This window comes from Pyrus communis, chromosome 7, assembly GCF_963583255.1.
Source record: "Pyrus communis chromosome 7, drPyrComm1.1, whole genome shotgun sequence".
Lineage (NCBI taxonomy): Eukaryota > Viridiplantae > Streptophyta > Magnoliopsida > Rosales > Rosaceae > Pyrus > Pyrus communis.
The window spans coordinates 26,650,346-26,672,575 of NC_084809.1; the positions used below are offsets into that span (position 1 = coordinate 26,650,346).

The 22,230-nt window shown below is 36.3% G+C and overlaps 1 protein-coding gene across 1 annotated transcript; it reads left to right on the top strand.

The window, feature by feature from the left end:
* Window positions 1-3,713: 3,713 nt before the first annotated feature.
* LOC137740217 (aspartic proteinase PCS1-like) lies at window positions 3,714-5,692 on the top strand. Its single transcript, XM_068480054.1, has one exon. The coding sequence runs from the start codon at window positions 3,914-3,916 to the stop codon at window positions 5,339-5,341; it is 1,428 nt and encodes a 475-aa protein (XP_068336155.1). The 5' UTR covers window positions 3,714-3,913; the 3' UTR covers window positions 5,342-5,692.
* The last annotated feature ends 16,538 nt before the right edge of the window (window positions 5,693-22,230 follow it).

Consider the following 22,230-nt stretch of genomic DNA (forward strand, 5'->3'; position numbering starts at 1 on the left):
TCTGTTGCATTGATTGACTTCTCATTGCAGCTTCTCAATTTTATTATTTTCTGACATGTTTAGGGTTCCTTATAAGTGTGCCCCTTAAAACCCTTTTTATAGTAAAAAAAAAAACATTTATGTTACGGATAAAAAAACGCATGAAACAAACTGTTAGTACACTCGACATTAAGAGTTGATTGGCGAGTGATTTCCCACCCCCCCCCCCCCCCCCCCCTACAATTTGTTAATTTGATCCTTGTAATAGAGTGTTTCTCACTACTTTAGGTACCAGGAGATTACACTAATTTTAAATTCGTTAAGCAGCACGAATTTCTGTTTAACTTCACATATATTATGACCTTATCTGGTACCAATAAAATCTGAATAAAAAGTTTGTCCAGATTTAAATGAAACATTATATTGTGATGTTGAAAGACAAATTATTAGATGGGGTAATTCGTATCGATTCCCGATCAATAACAATGCATCTTCTCTTCAACATAATTATTAGATGGGGTAATTCGTATCGATTCCCGATCAATAACAATGCATCTTCTCGCTCTCGCTCTTTGTCCTAATTAATCGCGAGGGCTCTGGGCATGAGAACGAAAGTTCCGGAATTGAACAAAACGTCAGAGGATGAAAAAAAAAATGCTCCTTGGGGACAAAATTTGATATATGAATTTGGCGAGTAGTATTGTGTGAAAAGATTTACAAGTAACCGATATCGTAAAGAGAAACATATACAATTGAGAATACACCTTTGCTGCACGTATATTATAAATGGTCTTTTTTCCTTAGGGAGAGGGTTGGTGCCTCACACACGATGTTGATGAAGAGCTAATCTTGCATAATCATTTTCTACAAAATTTAAATAAAAAACTGTTGTAAACGATGTTATTGGTGAACAATACTATGTATCTAAGTATCAAATTGATGCAATTGAATGATGGAGAGCAATTTTAATGATCATATAGAAATAGTTTAATAATTATTGGTATGATGCCTAATACTGCACAATACTAATCAAATAGTAAAGGCATTCCATGAGTCGTTCTATCACCCATTTGTTTATTTTATCAGCACATTGGTTGCCACATACGTGTATATATTCTTTTTTTCCAGCATTATTGTTGATTGCATCTACGCCTATTAACATATGGTATTAATATGGCAATATTGCATTTTGTAAGATAAAGGCACATTGCTTAAACAAATAAGCTCTAATATTCGTTTGACTTGACAATTGACACAGGTCCAGTAGGTTTTTTTACAATAACGGTGCAGGGATGCATCAATGCTTGAATGGTTAGATTAAGGTTATCAAAATTCAATCATGTAGATTCAATTGTCCAATGCATCGATGCATTTCATACATCTGTGCATTGTAGAATTTTCGCATTTTCGCATTTTCGCATTTTCTGGGGGTAGTAGATGAAACGTCTTCATATTTTAAAGGGTAGCTAGATGCAACATTATTATATTTCTGTCTCTTGGACCTATATAATCCTATTAGAATATAATCATGAGTATCAGTCTTAAGGCCGGCTATTTGTTTCACGTTGGTATATAAATTAATAAGGTAAAAATATATAATTAGTCCTTGTTTGTGAAGGTTTGAACAGAAGTATGTAAACTGGTTTATTAACACTTCATATACAGTACTGTAACTGGTATTGAATGAAGAGTCTAATAGGAGAATTACATGGATTAAATATGTATAAATTGTGGCATCCACTCTTACAAAACATGCGCTCAAATTCGAACTAAGATCTATTGTTAGTTTGAATACTTTTGGTTTTGACAGAAAGAAGAAGAAATACTACTTTGTTTGATAATGGCTTCATCTTCTTTCAACAGCTGCGGGTTAGTTTTTCCTTCTATATGCATATCGCTGTCAGTTCATCGATTTAGTTATTTGTGGTTTTATTAATTACGTGCTCGACTATGGCCAACGATTTAATATTCTAACAAATCCTACACGCATAACCCGTGAATCATATAATAATCTTGTTCCAGGAGTTAGATACGTTGAGATCCGACAGCTACCATGCAATAATTTTGTTTTCTATTGTTTTCAATTTAGATTGATTAGTCATATGTTAACGCCATGGCACCAATTATTCTCATTCCCTAGTAAACGCGGATAAAATTTTGTCCTTGCTAGTTCAGTGTCTATCCATGATAATAAACCCAAGTAAGAGATATTTTAATAATCTTAATATTAATTAGAAGACAAATGATATAGTATGGTTTGTTTTTTCATTCAAATTCATGACCTCTTAACTGATTGAGCCATGTTCATTAAACACTGTGTCCTTCTTTTTAAGAACAATAAAAATTGTTGGGTTCAGAATTTGCATCTACAACTTATTCAAGATCTTAATGGAAACAGAAAAATATTGGAGTGAGTAATTGATCTCATTTACCTTGTTGCTAGTTTTATGCTCATACAATACCATGTCGTCCAAAACGATAATGCTGGGAAGAGCATATTTAACTAATGAAATTAATATTGGCATGGAAGTCGATTGATGATGGCTTAATTTGGATTCCCAACCAGCTTAATCCTCTGGCAATTTCATTTCTGAAACACTATGGTATTCCTAATCCTAATACACAACGACGCAAATCTCTTTATAAAACTCCACACATCTGCGACCTTTGACCACATCTCTCCACACGGTGGCGAATGCATGGGAAGTCGTTTTATTAGTGATTGGTGCAAATAAAGCGAGGAAAAAAGAAGTTACTGTCCTTGGACATAGGTATGTTAAGTAGTGGTAATTTTTATCATCCTATTGACTGTCATTTAATGCACTTAAATTTTAAAATTTGTGTCGTAGATACATTAAATAACTCATGTAACAATAATCAATGAGATAATCAGCGATACTGCAGATTAGCATTAGCTAAGTCATTCTAATATCAATCGGTCCAAGTGAAACTATAATCTGAGTGTCTTTTTCTCTAGAGTCACTAACGCGTGGTAATTATTCCACACAAGAATTTGGCCACCGGCCATTTACATTTAGTGCGTGAATGCGTTGGGGTCTGCCGGCAAACGTTGTCATCCAATATACATGTAAAAACAAGACAAAAAGGCCATAATTACTGTACATAATTTATGTGTAGTACTTAAATGTGTGGACATCTAGACACTTGCATATCGACCTTTCCCCACTCACCATCACCCATGCCCCATCACCCTATAAATTTTCAGTTAAACCCAAACACGAAGTGATACACTACGTATCATTATATAAATGATAAGATACTTGTGTTAAAAATTTAACAACTTAAAAAATAAAATTTTTCTCTGCTTGTATTATGACAAGTGGCATACCACCAATGTTCCAGGCAAAATGAAAAATTTCCCCCATCACACATGCAAGTTTATATATCAAACAGTGGAAGCCATATATATAGAGAGGATCCTCGTCGGATCCTCTTTGTGAGGATTATGGGGATCTTTCAATCATATCCGTTCATTCTACATCGTACAATCATTTTTTGTCAAGTACTGTTTATATTCAATTTTAAATAAAAAATTTACAATAATTTTTTATCGCATAATATACCATGAACGGATATGATTGAATGATCTCCAAAATCTTCCTCGATATGCGCACACACACACATATATATGATCCCTACTCTTAACTACTCTTTTAACAAAAACGCGTTATCTTCTGCTCTTTTCTTTTTTCCTCTGGCTTGTCCTGTCTTTGTTTGTTCCTTAACTTTCTTCTTTAGTTTTCTTCCTCCTTCTACCCTCATAATTCCGATGGTATAAATACTACCCCACCTCCACAACCCCACTCTACTGAAAAACCCACCCACCCCCTTCATTTCTCTCCTCTTCTCTCTTCTTTCTGTGTGTGCTTTTGTAAATCAATCACTAAATAGCCTAGCTTGCTAGCTTGTAATAATGTACCTCTCTCCCAAAACCATGTTCTTTAATCTTCTCACGATCTTCATCTTCTTTCTCCTCTCTCCTTCTCAATCGATTTCCATCCCGAAAGATGATCAGAACAAGCACCAAAACAAGTTGAACAACAACGACACTAGTGCTTTTTCTCTCTCTTTCCCTCTCACTACTTCTCCACTTTCTCTCTCTCCTCCAAACACGTCCAAAACATTTCATGCCTCTCTCGTTTCAAACTCCAAGCAAAACCCTACACTGTCCAGAAGATCGGCTGGTGGTGCTACACTAAAAACTCCGTCGTACAACTACAAGATTTCGTTCAAGTATTCAATGGCTCTGATTGTTTCTCTCCCTATCGGAACTCCGCCGCAGACCCAGCAGATGGTTTTGGACACCGGAAGCCAACTCTCATGGATTCAGTGCCACAACAAGAACCCCAAACCACGGCCACCTCCTCCTCCCACAGCGTCTTTTGACCCATCTCTCTCTTCCACCTTCTCTGTTTTGCCTTGCACTCACCCTATTTGCAAACCCCGGGTTCCCGATTTTACCCTCCCAACCTCTTGCGACCAAAACCGCCTCTGCCACTATTCCTACTTCTATGCCGATGGTACTCTCGCTGAGGGCAATCTCGTCCGAGAAAAATTTACCTTTTCTCGTTCCGTAAGTACCCCTCCCTTGATTCTTGGTTGTGCTAAGGACACCAGTGACACCAAGGGTATTCTGGGTATGAATCTTGGGAGGCTATCATTCGCTTCCCAAGCAAAAGTTACCAAGTTCTCCTACTGCGTACCTAACCGACCGGCTCGAACCGGGTCCAATATGCCGACCGGAAGTTTCTACTTGGGCCACAACCCGAATTCTGCGGGATTCCGATACATTGACCTCTTGACCTTTGGTCAAGGTCAACGCATGCCGAATTTGGACCCCCTTGCCTATACAGTTGTAATGGTGGGGATAAGAATTGGTGGGAAAATGTTGAAAATTCAACCCTCCATATTCCGACCCGATGCCAGCGGGGCGGGTCAGACTATGATTGATTCGGGTTCTGAGTTCACTTATTTTGTGGATGAAGCGTATAGTAAGGTGAGGGAAGAGATTGTGAGACTGGCGGGAGCAAAGTTAAAAAAGGGTTACGTGTATGCAGGTGTGTCCGACATGTGTTTTGATGGTGACAGCATGGAGATCGGGCGGTTGATAGGAGACATGGCATTTGTGTTTGCCAAAGGTGTGGAGATTGTGACGCCAAAAGAACAAATTCTAGCCGAAGTTGGGGGCGGAGTCCGTTGCGTTGCAGTCGGACAGTCCAACATGCTTGGTGCCTCCAGCAATATAATTGGAAATTTTCATCAGAGGAATCAATGGCTTGAATTTGATCTGGCAAATCGTAGAGTTGGGTTCGGTAGGGCTGATTGTAGTAGATCAGTATGAATATATATATGATTTGGTGGGGGCTGTACAAGTTAATGCAAGGGTGTATTTACACATATGAGGGCAAATATGTCATTTTTATGATGATGACCTAATACAAGAATCTAAACGAGTGAAGAGATGATATTGCCACTTGCAATGCAGTAGTTAGTAGTATCAATGTCTTGACTGTTCCAAGTCTCCTGTATGTATTTACCGAATGTATTATGTGTGTGTAGTCAGTAGTATCAATGTCTTGACTGTTCCAAGTCTCCTGTATGTATTTACTGAATGTATTATGTGTGTGTGTGTGTGTGTTGAGACCAATGTATGTACAAGATGTGCAATAATATAATCACTTAATTTGGTAAAAATAATCATCTCTCCTTTTCAGGTTTTTTTTTTCTTCGGTTGGAATTAAACTTTCGACCTAACTTAATTCTAATTATGTTAATGCATGTTCTTTAATATCGTTTGTTCAAAAAAAAATTATATGATTCTTTTAGACTCATTAAAATAATATATAGTTGTTGTTGGGTCTAAGGAGATAGGCTTGAAGAAAACTCACTAAAGGATGAGAAGATCAAGACATTTGGCTTACAAGCTAGCCTAAGGAGCTATGCAGACAGAGAACTACCACAACAACGAAGAAGATAGCCGCTCTTAGCTTTGGACTGTCTGCCAACAAAGAAGGACGAGCAAAAAACTTAAAAGTGCTTTCCGACCATTCTTGATAGTTGGCAAGCCTGACAACTTTTTAGCATGGAGCTCCAAGGGTAGGTCTACCCTGACGTCAACTTCGTTCAACGTGTTGGCCATCAACGTTAAAATAAGTCCATGAAGGGACGTAAATACTCTCAGGCCTAGAGCTGCTGAGTGCTTTCCCACCACTCTTGAACAAGGGGTGCGCTCGATATGCGTCGTCCTGGGAATCATGCAAGTAGCTCTGAGCAAATGTCACTTATGTCAAGTGGATAATGGAGGAATAGCTTATATGTCCCATATATGTGTTTGGCCCATTAAATGATAGGATAATGAGAGAATTAAGGACCCAAGACTTTGGGACTCACTCAAGGCCTATATAAAGAGGTTGAGTACCCTTATAAGCGGTCGGATCCATGAGAGGAAAATCAGATTACATCGTTTCAAGTTCTCTTGTAAATTACTTACATCATTTCAAGTTATCTTGTAATCTACATCAAATATATAGCAGATCACTAGCCCTTTTTAAGGGTGAACCACTTAAATCCTTCTATTTATAATTTAGTTTTATATCCTGAGCCCATTTTTAGGAGTGAGCCGCTTAAATTTTTTTGACCATATTGGTTTTTGTTGACCTCCTAGTTTTGAGCTTAACAAATTAATTTACTTCACTTGTATTCGTTATTTTGTTAAATTATTATTGTTAAGGGAAGGGGAAGAGATCGAAACTATTACAATAATTTATGGAAGGAGAAATTTTGAACTCGGGATGGATGGGTGGAAACCCAACACCCTATTCAGTAGGATATTGGATAACATGCTTTTATTTGTCACTTGAGCTAGCATTTATTTGTCACTTGATCATCAAACAAATGTTAGATGATAACTTTGGCCACCTCACACTCTCAGACTCTCTAATTTAGTGAAACGACAGTACTATAATTTTGAAAGGAAAACAGGTAAATGTGTCCCCATCGACTCATAGACAATAAAGGGAGTAGTTGTTATATGATAGGAAGATTGATAAAATGAATTCAAACTTCGAAGAATCTGGTTTGTTTTTTCTTCTAAAATTAATCAATTCCATTGAACATGGACATGCATCCTTTTGACCTATAATAATTAATCCAACAAAGAGAAAAAAATATCGAACATTGGGGCCTAAACTCGGCCAAACTAAACCCTTACTTTATGGTTCTACTTCTTATCCATATCCTTGTAAACTGTTATCTCACTCATTACATCTCTCCTGTGATTTTTATGCTGTATTCCAGTAATAATTTTCTTGTTTTAATCTTTATGGGAGATGCAGATTCAAATTCGAATCATTCTTCAATACTTTAAAGAGAAATATCACTAAATTTTAAGCTTTATTTCGTTTTATATGCTTGCATTTGATCATTTTTGTTGTTAATACAAGAGATGTTTTTACTTTAATTTATACTTGAAGAGAGAGAAGAGGGAGAATAGTTTAAACCAAAAATACAACGGGTTGAAGAATAATGCACTGACCACCAAGCAATCCATACTACTTGTTGCTTTGCATTTGATCATTAAAAAAAAAAAAAAAGAAGATGCGCCACTCCATTCATGCGACTCAAACCTACTTTAATTAGCAAAATGGCCAACGGTATTTCATTATCACATAGGTCTAAGAGAAAAAAAAAAAATCTACATATGTTAAAGCTTTATGTAATCGATTCTTACCAGTGTGAGCCTGTGAACATCTTTCTTTGTTTTGTTTGTGTTTGTGTAAACATCCAACAAAATAAACAAGTCATGGGATTAAGGATAATGCTAAAAAAATTAAATTATAGACAAAATTATAGAAACTAAAGGACATAGAAATTCATAGTTGATTAATTACATTGATAAACGTATTCATTCATATTAGTAACATATTATTCAGTTTACAAACTGTCTTCAATTTTAATCTCCTAACATTACCCTGGAATTAAAGTTTAAACCCGGCAAAGCATCATGCCGAAGATTTAAGTAGAGGAAAATGTGGGCTCTACCAAAGTTGGAAGCGTGCAGTGAAGTGGAGAAACCTACTTGGGACTCTTCTGCCGACTCAATACTCCTCTTTCCACAAATATTCCCGACACTCACATGTTTGACATTTTCTTTTCTTTTGAATCTTTGATTATATTTTGTAATATTTTCTTGTAACATAATTGATTAAAGATTTTATAGAAAAATATATACCATAAGGTCGTTCTTCTTCTCACCCTTTTAACCTTTTGTCACGTGGAACTTGGAAAAATGTTCCATCATTTCAAAATCATGATTGTTCTTTTATATATTGACAAAATTAAAATGGACTTTATTTGGTTGGTATACGTGGCCTCAAATCATAGATAAAGTTGCATGCATTGTCATGAATTAATGAGACTAATTTAATTAACTTTACAAAAAAAATTGACCACTTGTCATCCTATGCTTAATTTGATCTGAAAAATTCATTCATCATCTCGAATATAATGTGAAGCATTTGATTAAGAAAACGAGATGGTTCACGAAAAAGCAAAGCTAATTAAACCCTAGTAACCTACAGAAAATGACCTTGAAAGGCATGAGCTATGCTCTCTCGTGAATGTGGTGAGTTATGATCGATCGTCCAATCTTCTTGTGCCAATGCGAATGCATGAATAAGTAGTAACTAATAAGTTCTTATCATATGAAGGAGATGATAACATCGACATAAAACAATCCAATCTTCTGTCAGAGTGTAGACAAACACAAAGATGAGGATTTAAGTAAAGACAACAAGCATAAAGATGACAATCCAAGTGAAGGGAATTCAAGGGTCTATATGATGATAAGTGTCACAAGATCCAAAGGAAGTTACAAGGTTGTTAGACTCTGGTGCTAAGGTTGTTAGATTGTTAGATTGTTAGATTGTTAGATTGTTAGATTGTTAGCTTGTGTTGCAAGTATTGTAATCAGATAAATACATATAGCTAAGGTGTAAAAAGATAACTTGACTCTCAAGAAATACAAAGAAAACTTCTCTCAACTCTCAATCTTTCTCTCTCTCTCTCTCTCTCTCTCTCTACAAATTGGTTTCTTCGATCATTTCCATTGAAGCTGCTGCTTCAATCTTTACATGGTATCATCGCCACACATCGACCTGGCGCTTCCGCATCTCAATCAAAGCATCTTCTGCATATCAACTGTTTGATAAAACGTCTCAGTGAATGAATTCTACAAAGTATCAACAATGGTTACTGCTGATCAGTTAAAGATTGTTTAGTCTCCGATCAACGGCCTTATCCCACCATTTCTACATCAATTACAATCAAGCTTGATGATTTTAACTACTTAACTTGGAGTTTTCAAATCACACTACTCTTCGAAAGTCATGGAACTATGAGGTTTGTAAATGGATTAAAAAAATATCCTCCGAGGTTTGATAACGATGCTACAACTGAAGGGATTGAAAATGACGATTATCTTGTCTGGAAGATGCATGATCGTGCTCTTATGCAATTATTCATTGCAACTCTGTCTACAACTGCAATGTCCTGCATAATTGGAAGTCAAAGTTCTCATCAAATGTGGGTTAATCTTGCTGAGAGGTTTTCGACAGTTACAAAAGTTATAATCTTTCATATGAAAATTGAGCTCTGGAACATCAAAAAATGGTCTGAATCTATCTTTGTGTACTTGCAAAAAATCAAGGGTGCAAGGGTTCATCTTCCAGTTGCGGGAGTTATTTTTTATGATGATGATGATATAATCATTCTTGCCCTGAAAGGTCTTCCTGCAAAATTCAATACTTTCAGATGTGTTATAAGAGGCAGATTTCAAATCTCAATTGTTGACAGAAGATACTACAATTGATCAATATTATAAGTCCTCAACACCTTTTGGTTCTGCAATGGTTGCTGGTACTGAAACCAATAAAGGGAAAGCTCTAGTTCTTGATCAAGACTCATCACAATCTGTCGAGTTTGGTTCTAGCTCTGGAACCAATGATCAAAACTACAAGAGTAATGGTAATGGATCAAATTTTACTGGTTATAATTCTGGTGGTTAATACAATAACAATGGCAGTCAATACAACAACTATGGTGGTCATTATCAAGGTTGTTACAACTAAATGGGTTACAAGGGAAACAACTTTAAAGGTAAAGGAAGAGGCAGATCATATCACTCTGGGCCAAGATCTTACAATCATCCACCAAATGCAAGTCCTGGAATTCTTAGTGCTTCAAGGCTATTTCAAACTCAATGTCCAGATCATCAATCTAAGATACCAAAATGCCAAATTTGTAACAAAAGAAGACATGTTGCAGTTGATTGCTTCCAGTGACATAGTACATCAGTCACAAGTTTTAGTTCTCCAATTCAATGCCAAATTTGCTGGAAATGTGGTCATTCAGCTATTCAATGCTATCATAGAGGCAATTTTGCTTATCAAGGAAAGTCACCACCCCCAAATCTTTCTGCAATGCATGCTAATCATCAACCATCTGCACCTGCAAAACAATTTTGGGTTGTAGACATTGGTGCGACTTCACATATGACATCTAAGCTAGCTAACTTGGAATTGGCAAGTCCATATCAAGGTAATGACACACAGCAAGTGGTGCATGTTTGCATATTTCTCACATATGATCTTCAAAATTACACACTTCAACTCATAGCCTTGTATTGATGAATGTGTTACATGTTCCAAAGATATCTCAGCATATATTATCAATTTACCAGCTTTGTAAGGATAATAGACGCAGGTTCATATGTGATGATGTTTCCTTTTGGGTTCAGGACAAATTCACAAGGATAATTCTTCTCAAGAGGTTGTGTAAAGATGGTTATTACCCTATACCTTTTCATATTACTCAAAAGCTACCACATGCATCATCCCAATCACAAAAATGCTTTCTTGCATAACTTGTTAGCACAAGTTTATGGCATCAAAGGCTAGGACACACATCTAATGCAATCACCTCTGCAATGCTTCATCAACATTAAGTGTAAGATCCCACATTGCCCAGGGGAGTGATCCTTATATGTATATTCACATCCCTACCTAGCACGAGGCCTTTTGGGAGCTCACTGGCTTCGGGTTCCATGAGAACTCCAAAGTTAAGCGAGTAGGGCGCGAGAGCAATCCCATGATGGGTGACCTATTGGGAAGTTCTCGTGTGAATTCCCATAAATAAAACCGTGAGGGCATGGTCGGGGCCCAAAACGGATAATATCGTGTTACGGTGGTGGGCCCGGGATGTGGTGGACCTCGGGCCGAGATGTGACAATTTGGTATCAGAGCTTAACCTTGGCCGCGTGTGTGCCGACGAGGACGTCGGGCCCCTAAGTGGGGTGGATTGTAAGATCCCACATTGCCCAAGGGAGTGATCCTTATATGTATATTCTCATCCCTACTTAGCACGAGGCTTTTTGGGAGCTCACTGGCTTCGGGTTCCATGGGAACTCCGAAGTTAAGCAAGTAGTGCGCGAGAGCAATCCCATGATGGGTAACCCACTGGGAAATTCTCGTGTGAGTTCCCAGAAACAAAACCGTGAGGGCGTGGTCGAGGCCCAAAGCAGACAATATCGTGCTACAGTGGTGAGCCCGGGATGTGTTGGACCCCAGGTCGGGATGTAACATTAAGTCTCTGCATCTTTAGACACATGTAAATCAATTTGTACACCATGTCTAGAAGGAAAATTCACCAAGTTACCTTTTTCTTTTCCTACAAATAAGCCTGTACATCCACTAGAAATCATACATAGTGATGTATGGGGACCTGCCCCACTACTATCATATGAAGGATTTAGATACCATGTAACCTTCATAGATGAATGTACAAGACATACATGGATTTTCCCATTGAATAATATATCAGAAGTGGTTACTTTATTTGTCAAATTTCATGCCTTTGTGTGTACCCAATTTTCTGCCAAAGTAAAAGTTTTACAAAGTGATGGAGGTGGAGAGTATATAAGTTCTCAATTCCAACATTTTCTGGCTACAAATGGTATAATACATCACAAATCATGTTCATACACTCCTGAATAGAATGGCTTAGCTGAAAGAAAACATAGGCACATTGTAGAGACTGCAATTACTCTACTTCAAACTGCAAAATTACCTAATTTCTTCTGGTTTCATGCTTGTGCCACTGCAACATATCTAATCAATTGAATGCCCTATGTCACTTTAAAAATGAATTCCCCTTATCAACTGTTATATGGTCAAATTCCCAACATTAGTCATTTAAAAATCTTTGGTTGTGCCTGTTTTCCTCTCTTGAAACCATATAACACTTCCAAATTACAACCAAAAACAGCAACATGTGTTTTTCTAGGTTATGCAGCAAATTACAAAGGTTTTATATGTTTAGACATTGCTCAAAATAAACTATACATATCCAGACATGTGCTATTTGATGAATCAGTCTTTCCATACAACAAGTTTTTTGGTTCTGTCAAAACATCAACCTCCCCAATCACAAATTCTTCACTGCATCATTGTACATCATTATCATGAATTACATTGACTAATCAAGTCATATCATCACTTCATACTCATGCATCTTCATCAAATATCACAGATTCAGTAACTACAAATGCATCTAGTGCCCCAGATTCATTGGCTACATCTAGTGCCTTATATTCTTTGCCTGCATCTAATGCCTCAGATTTCTTGGAAACATATGCATCTGCTACCCCAAATTTCATTCATTCATCACCAAGTTATAGTTCAAATGAGCCTCATAGTCCTAAAATACCAGAAAATACACCTACACAGCATCCAGGCCTTGTGGATCCTGATTTCCAGCATGAACAACTTCACGTTATGTTAACAAGATCCAGGAATGGTATAACCAAGAGGAAAGCTTTCTCAGCCAGTATTGGTTCTCAGTCATTTGTCTCAGAGCCAAAAACATTCAAGGCTGCTTCCAAAGTATCAAAATGGCAAAATGCAATGCAATAAGAGATAGATGCACTACATTCTCAATATACATGGTCTCTTGTTCCAATTCCAAGTGGTAAAATCCTGGTTGGGTGTAAATGGGTGTACATAATAAAAAAGAATGCAAATGGCACTGTGGCAAGGTATAAAGCAAGGCTTGTAGCAAAAGGCTATAGTCAAGAGGAAGGTGTAGACTATGGAGAAATATTTAGTCATGTGGTTAAGCCTACAACCATTAGGCTTATTGTTGCTTTAGCATCTCAGTTCAAGTGGCAACTCAGGCAATTAGATGTGAAAAATGTCTTCTTACATGGCATTTTACAAGAAGAAGTGTATATGGAGCAGCCTCCAGGGTTTCAAAGCTCACAGCATCCATCTAATTATGTCTGCAAGCTTCAAAAATCACTCTATGGGCTTAAATAAGCTCCAAAAGCATGGAATGGCAGGTTTACTAGTTTTTTACCAGCATTGGGATTCAAGTCTTCACAGGCTGATCCATCTTTATTTGTTCAACACACTCAACAATTCATTGTAGTGTTGCTGCTTTATGTTGATGATGTAATTTTAATCGGCATCTCATCTTAGTTGATATCTGAGGTGATCAAAGAACTTACTACAGAGTTTGAGATGAAGGATTTAGGCAATTTGCATTACTTTTTGGGGCTGCAAATTAGTCACATAGAAGAAGGCTTATTTGTTTCACAGTCCAAATATATCAGTGAGTTAGTTGACAAAGTGGATTTGTGGGATTGTAAACCATGTGCTACTCCATGCTTACCATATCACAAACTCCTAAAAAACGATGGAAAATCATACCATAGTCCTAATCAATACAAAAGTGTAGTTTGAGCACTTTAATATCTCAAATTTACAAGGCCTGACATAGCCTTCTCTGTGAATCAATCATGTCAATTCATGCATAATCCTATGGAGTCACATGTAATTGCAGTTAAAAGAATTATAAGATATCTCAATGGCACATCAAATTATGGGATTCACTTTAAACTAGGACCAATACATCTTCAATCCTATAGTGATGCAGACTGGGCCGAGGATCCAAATGACAGAAGATTTACCTCAGGGTTTGTAGTTTTCCTGTGATCCAATCTCATTTCTTGGGCATCAAATAAGCAGCACACTATGTCGAGGTCATCCACAGAAGTTGAGTATCGAGCTCTTGCTATCATAGCTGCTAAAATAGCCTAGATAAGACAGTTATTTTGTGATTTACACATTCCCCTTTAACAAGCACCAATGATTCATTGTGATAACATCTCAGCTATAGCTCTATCAACCAATCATGTGTTTCATGCCAAGTCCAAACACACAGAGATTGACTATCACTTTGTTCGTGACAGAGTTACAACAGGAGATCTTTAAGTACAACATGTTTCCTCTGCTGAACAATTTGCTGATATACTCACAAAGGGTTTATTTGCACCCTTGTTTCGATAGCACTGTGGCAATCTCATGCTCAGTTCACTAGTGCATGAGATTGAGGGGGGATGTAAGAGTGTAGACAAACACAAAGATGAGGATTTAAGTAAGGACAACAAGCACAAAGATGAGAATCCAAGTGAAAGGAATTCAAGGGTCTAGATGATGACAAGTGTCATAAGATCCAAGGGAAGTTACAAGGTTGTTAGAATCTGGTGCTAAGGATGTTAGATTGTTAGATTGTTAGCTTGTGTTGCAAGTATTGTAATCAGATAAATACATATAGCTAAGGTGTAAGAAGATAACTTGACTCTCAAGAAATACAAAGAAAACCTCTCTCTCTCTCTCTCTCTCTCTCTCTCTCTCTCTCTCTCTCTCTCTCTCTCTCTCTCTCTCTCTCTCTCTCTCTCTCTCTCTCTCTCTCTCTCTCTCTCTCTCTCTCTCTCTCTCTCTCTCTCTCTCTCTCTCTCTCTAAATTAGTTCTTTGATCATCTCCATTGAAGCTGCTGCTTCAATCTTTACATCTTCTTGTCCCACTCATAGATAGTAAAATACGAAACGAATATATAAATGTATTATTGATATGTCATCTTGTCACTATTTTCACGTCAAATTAATTTAGACTTAAGCGCATTCACATCCACTAGTTAAGTCAAACATGATAGCTCCTCCAACCAAGTGGAGACAGCAACCCCTAGGGCATGGGCTAATTTTTCTTTTCCTTCTTCTTTCTTGCCTATTTTATTCTTTATTCTTTTCAATTTTTTAAAAATAAATAAGAAATTCAGTTTTAAGATTTACAAAAAGGACGAGGAGGGTATGGTGAGCAAATTTTGAGGTACAAACAGATTATCCCTAATGTTTTTGCGTATGGGTATCTGCATTGATTAAATTTAATCACTAATCCAATGAATGATCCTAGCTACATATATAATAACTTGTTTTGTGAACTTTTGATCCATCCCTCTCCTTTTAAGGAAAATAGAACAGAAAAAGAAAAGAAAAGAGTTGCAAAGAGGTGGCTTAAAGTGGAATGTAATACACAGTTTTTTAAATATTTGACAAGTGAGTTTCAATAATTTCAACCTCGTGTTCAACATTGGATGACCGGACTGGGCTTCCAGGGAGAAAGGTGCATCATCTCATCATCAAAAGATTCAAAATATATGGAATGCCATTGCAAACAAGGAAAAGCGTAGTTTGATCATTACAGCTGGCCAAAAGAGATAAAGCCACTTGCATGGTTGCATGCTAGCTATTTTAGGATGGACTGCTTTCACTTTCAGCCCATCCTCGACGACCTAACCCTAAACTGGATGACGATGAGCACATCTCGCTTTCGGCATGATGTAAAGTAAGAGGAACCCTAGTTTTTTCCATGGCTAGTGAGATTTTTCACCCCTTTTAAAATCTCCAGCGTACTCATGAGCGCAAAAAATATATGAACTCGTAAATTTAGAGTGCAAATGATTACAAGTTTGTGTGAAAACCGACTCAAATTGAAAATACTAGGTCATTTAATTTGTAATTTGATGTTTGTATAGTAGTTAGCATTGGTTCCGTATAACATTGCATTGTGCTATCTATTTGTCTTTGTGCATGAAAGCGCCACATCCTTCTTTGAAAAAGTAATGACCAAAAGTCTTCTATTTAGATATTGCTGCTATACACTGTTAGTGGCCGCCTACAAATTAACAGGGTTTTAATGGTCCCCTCTCAGACTCTTCCTATTCTTTTCCCACGAGTTTGTTTCAAGTTTTCAATCATAAACGAAAGCAAATAATGCCAGCTTGCTCTTAGCACTTTGGTGGACTTGTTGGTATATATCATATATGGTTGGTAAATGAAATAGACAATGAGAGTAGGAATTTTACATTTGGGAAAGAAAGGACATTGGATGTGCTTATAAAAGATTGAGCTACTTCCAATATTACTAGTTGATTTTATGGAACCCCAACTTTCTTCAAGAGGAAGTCAGTGAGAAAACAAAGTCAGTCCACTCAATACAAACCTTCTCTTTGGTCTATCGTAGCCTTTTATTGTGTTTATAATCTTGTGATTGGTAGCAAAAATGCAGAAGTCAGCTTGTAACCAAGAGTAGATCACTTCATAATTCATTTATACAAGCTCAAATATAGCTGGATACAATTAAGATCCATTAATTTGGATAGAAAGATTACAAGCCCAAATTTTATACTTAAAAATCTATTGGGTTGATTTACAAATATTCGAGCTTGAGAGAGAGGGGGGCTTTTGATTTTATAAATTGTGGAATGAATGAACAATGACAAACTGCTGTAGTACTAAAACTATAAACAAAAATGCTTTAAACAAAAATTAATTTCTAGGCACTCAATTTTATGCTTATTTTCGGAAGGGATATATAGAATGCATACCAAGAGCACATTTGATCATCCATGAGGTTGAATCCAAAAGGTTACTGGTTGTGAATGGGAGAAAGATTGGTATAAGTGTAATAATCAGTATACCAACATTTACACTTACCTCAATTTTTCTTCCATTCAAAACCAGCAAGATGTTAGATTTCAACTTCATGGATGAACAAATATGCTCTTGTTTTGGATTCCATCGAGCCAAGGTAGACTCCAACCGAGTCCCAAGGGGCATTCTTCGTCATGTATTCCTCCACTGCTTCATTTGAAGCTTTATATAAATGTTTTAATTTTGCCTCGTCTTCTAAATGATTCAATATCTTAGTCGCGCCCTCCATGTTGTAGTTGTGGCATGCAACCTTAAGTGTATCTGATCTTACAATCTTGAATTGATGAGGTTTGCTGATCCATCCGCGGGAGGTTATTCTTGAATCGGTTACGATAACAATCGTATTATATAAATCCAATAGAATATTAGTAGTTCCGTGTTCTCGTAGAAGGCCTAAAAAAGTTCGAAAATCCTTCTCTAAATCATTAGCAATGGTGATTACTTGTGTCGAAGTTTCTTTTTCTTTTTGTGCTCCACTCTCTTTATAAAGCATGTTAACAAAATAAAGAATAAGAGTACAAAGTATATCTCATAAATAAAGAGTAAAAGCATAACCTCATACATATACATAACAAAACAATTCTGCTGTAATATAATATTAGCTATTGAATTAAACCCTCCATCGCTCTAACCCTAAACTACCCGCCAAAGCCCCCCTCGCTCCCTTCTCAACCCCAAAGCCCTCTCTCTCAAACACAGTGATAAATCGTAACTACCCACAAAGCCCAGTCCCTTCCTCTCTCTGACAAAGCCATGAACTGCCGACGGAAAGCCAAATCAAAGGCCAAGTCCCTGGTGGGATCAGTATCCTGGAATTGGAAGAATTCAGCCCAAGCGCCAAAGCTCCTAGGTGAGTTCCGGACTCGTTTTGGTATGCTTTTCGTTTTTCTTTTAGGGTTTGTGAGGAGGAAATAATTTCGATTTTGCTGATAACATGCTTTGATCGTTTGAGCAAACATACTAAACAAAATTTGGTTTTTGGCTGCTGTGCGTGAATTTAATTAATTCATACCGAATTTTTTGTGTGCATAAAACTATATCCCTTTTAATATATCGTATATGTATCTTTTAGGGTTTATATAATAGCAGCTAGATGTATTGTGGTTACCTGGGTAGAATTCTGAACAAATTTCGCAGGAGTGCATTCAAACGGATTTTCTTTAGACATGGTTGCAGAGTTCATAGCAGCGGAACTCCACTCGGAGTGATTGCCATTTCTGAACCCGTCACATGAAGGCATGTGATGCAAGATCAGCCTGTATGAAGGTCAGTTGAAATTCTAAGCTAGCTAAGAAAGTCGTATCATACAGTGCAATGTGCATAGCTGATAACTGCATGTGCATCATCCGAGCTAACTGTAGGCAAAATGCCAGTTTTTAAAGAAAAACAAAAATGTGAACCGTTCCGGAGACCGAAGAGTAAGGGTTTGGTTGTAAGCTTGTACAAAACCAGTGGCCTAACAAAATAATAAGAAGGTTTCTTTAGCTAAAATGGTCATTGAGATTTGTCTAACTTCTCACTTTGGTCCTTGAGATTTGAAATCAATAGAAGTAGTCCATGACCATCAATCATTTTCGTCATTCGGTGAAAAATTATGTAAATAATGATCATAATAACAAAATTACCCTCCATATAATAAACAATAGGTCAAAATAATTTGGCAAAATTTGAGGGTATTTTTGTCATTTTATTCTTATTTTATGGAGATTTTCATGGAATAACCAAAATGATTGATTGTGGAAAAATTTAGGGACAAATTCTATCGATTTCAAATCTCAGGGACCAAAATGCGGAGTTATGCAAATCTCAGACACCATTTTAACTAAAAAGTATAACAAGAAATCCATAAGGGGTTTGATTGTAAGCTTGTACAAAACCAGTTTTTAATTTTTAATATTTTCTTTTTCTATGGAATTATAAAGACTATCTTTATTGTTTAAATAATTAGTTATAAGGGTAAAGTTATCAATTTATCAGTAAAAATTTGACCAAAAAGGTTATGTAAAAGTGAATTAAAAATTAAGGAGTGCTAGTGTAAGGTCTCAAACTTAAATTTATGAAATCACCTATAAACCTCAGGGGTGTTAGTGTAATTATCAAACCCCAAAAGTTAGTATATAAGGGAAACCTCTTATCCCTCTAACCAATAAACTACCAGCCAAAGCCCCCCTCCCTCCCTTCTCAATCTCGCTGTGGCCCAAATCTAACCTCAAAGCCCTCGCTGGCTCTCTCTCTGAATAGCCATGAACCGTCGACTGACAGCAAAATCAAAGGCCAAGCTCCGCATGGGATCAGGATTTTGGCAGGTGATGAACTCAGCCCAAGAGCCGAAGCTCCTAGGTGAATTCCGGACTCATTTTGGTGTGCTTTTGGTTTTTAGTTTTACGGTTTGTGAGGAGGAAATAATTTCGATTTCGCTGATAACATGCTTCGAGTTTGAGCAAACATACTAAGCAAAAAATTGGTTTTAGGCTTCTGTGTGTAAATTTAATTAATTTGATAACTAATTTTTGTGTGTGCATAAAACCCTATCCCTTTTAATATATTGTATAGAGGTATTCATTAATTTCCCCCCTGAACTTGTGACCATTGGCTAATTTCCCCCCTGAACTTTAATTTTGGCTAATTTCCCCCCTCAACTCTCATAATTAGTCAATTTCTCCCCTCAACTTTAATTTGGCCAATTTCCCCCCTCAACTCTCAAAATTAGTCAATTTGCACCCTACTGTTAATTTTTTTTTTTTTTAAAAATTTTCCATCTATTCTTTTCTTAATTTTCAATCTTTCTAATAACTTCCAACAAAGTACTAAAATTAACATAAACTCACCTGCATAATATAGGGTAAAATGTACAAAAACATAATACGGTTAGTATGTGATATGGGTTGATTATAAGAAAAAGTTATGAATCGGGTTTAAAGCATGTAGAAGAAGAGATAATAACAAAAAGAAATAATAATCCTAAACTCATGGATCAGACCTATTTCAATAAAATGGGTTATTCTTAATAAGGAGTCGAAAATTATGAATAGACTAGCCATTTTTTCACTAAAGCTCGATTCTCTGCAATTTACTTGAACTTAGCTTTCACTTTTATAAAGAAAATTGTATTCACATACAAAAATTTACACATCAATCCTTTTCGTTATCAATTTTGTATGGTTAAAAATCAAATAAAATTACTCCATACTGATTTATTATGACTAATAATACTATCTATGATAAATTGTAAATTCTAAATTTTAATCTATTTGTAATAGGATAAAGATATAGGAACATGATTAACATACATCTTATTTAGTTTCTTACACACTTGTTTAATTATGATCAAATGAAAAAATTAACAGTAGGGTGCAAATTGACTAATTATAAGAGTTGAGGGGGGAAATTGGCTAAATTAAAGTTGAGGGGGAAATTGACTAATTATGAGAGTTGAGGGGGGAAATTGGCCAAAATTAAAGTTGAGGGGGGAAATTGGCTAATGATAACAAGTTCAGGGGGAAATTGATGAATACCTCAAAATAATAATAAAGAAATATAACATAAAAAAAAAAAAATGAAGGGTCTCCATCTAATTTTTGCACAGGGCCCCTAAATACTCAGGGTCGGCCCTGTATACAGAGTGCCCAAACTAAAGAAAATAGAGAGAAAATTAAGCAACTACCATGAAATAACGTCCCTAGACGATACAACTGCTCCAGCATTCGTACATCCCAATCCTCCGCTTCAGCAGGATCATATCATTTGAGATACAGGATCAACGCATTTTCCTTTGTATCCTCCTTCGTTCGTCTTGGGATCTTCGAACACTCACCAGTGATGTGCTGACCCCACACTTTACATATATAACAATACACGTAAACAACACAGCCGATATTATGCTTGCACCTGTTACGCACTGAAGGACAACGCAAACAAACTATTACATAGCCCTTGCCAACCTCAGTTACGCCAGCTGGGACACGACGGAGGTAGGAGCACTCACAAGTCCAGTGGCCAACCTTGAGGCAAACACGACAAACTTTGTTGACACATTTCTCAGGCTTACAAGTTTTCTTCTCTGAAGTTGTATCCTCAAGTTAGACGTTGAGTTCAGTCAAAGAGTCTTCAACAACATTTTCCTCTTTCTTCTTATCTGTTTTTAATTTACGGAAAAGTACAGAAAAAATTAATAATGTATCATATATAAGTATGTATCTGTACATATGTATGTATGCATTTCTGTGTATGGTAAGAGGCATCTTGATAAAGATAATTAACAAAGCCCATCATATGCATGCCGCAAATATACATATATACATATAATTGAATCAACTCCTGCGAAATTTGTTCAGAATTCTGCCCAGGTAACCACAAAATGACTAGCTGCTATTTATATAAACCCTAAAAGATACATATACGATAGAGGTATTCATCAATTTCCCCCCTGAACTTGTGATCATTAGCCAATTTCCCCCCTCAACTCTCATAATTAGTCAATTTCCCCCTCAACTTTAATTTAGCCAATTTCCCCCCTCAACTCTTATAATTAGTCAATTTGCACCCTACTGTTAATTTTTTCATTTGATCATAATTAAACAAGTGTGTAAGAAACTAAATAAGATGTATGTTAATCATGTTCCTATATCTTTATCCTATTACAAATAGATTAAAATCTAGAATTTACAATTTATCATAGATAGTATTATTAGTCATAATAAATCAGTATGGAGTAATTTTATTTGATTTTTGACCATACAAAATTGATAACGAAAAGGATTGATGTGTAAATTTTTGTATGTGAATACAATTTTCTTTATAAAAGTGAAAGCTAAGTTCAAGTAAATTGCAGAGAATCGAGCTTTAGTGAAAAAATGGCTAGTCTATTCATAATTTTCGACTCCTTATTAAGAATAACCCATTTTATTGAAATAGGTCTGATCCATGAGTTTAGGATTATTATTTCTTTTTGTTATTATCTCTTCTTCTACATGCTTTAAACCCGATTCATAACTTTTTCTTATAATCAACCCATATCACATACTAACCGTATTATGTTTTTGTACATTTTACCCTATATTATGCAGGTGAGTTTATGTTAATTTTAGTACTTTGTTGGAAGTTATTAGAAAGATTGAAAATTAAGAAAAGAATAGATGGAAAATTTAAAAAAAAAAAAAAAAATTAACAGTAGGGTGCAAATTGACTAATTTTGAGAGTTGAGGGGGGAAATTGGCCAAATTAAAGTTGAGGGGGGAAATTGACTAATTATGAGAGTTGAGGGGGGAAATTAGCCAAAATTAAAGTTCAGGGGGGAAATTAGCCAATGGTCACAAGTTCAGGGGGGAAATTGATGAATACCTCT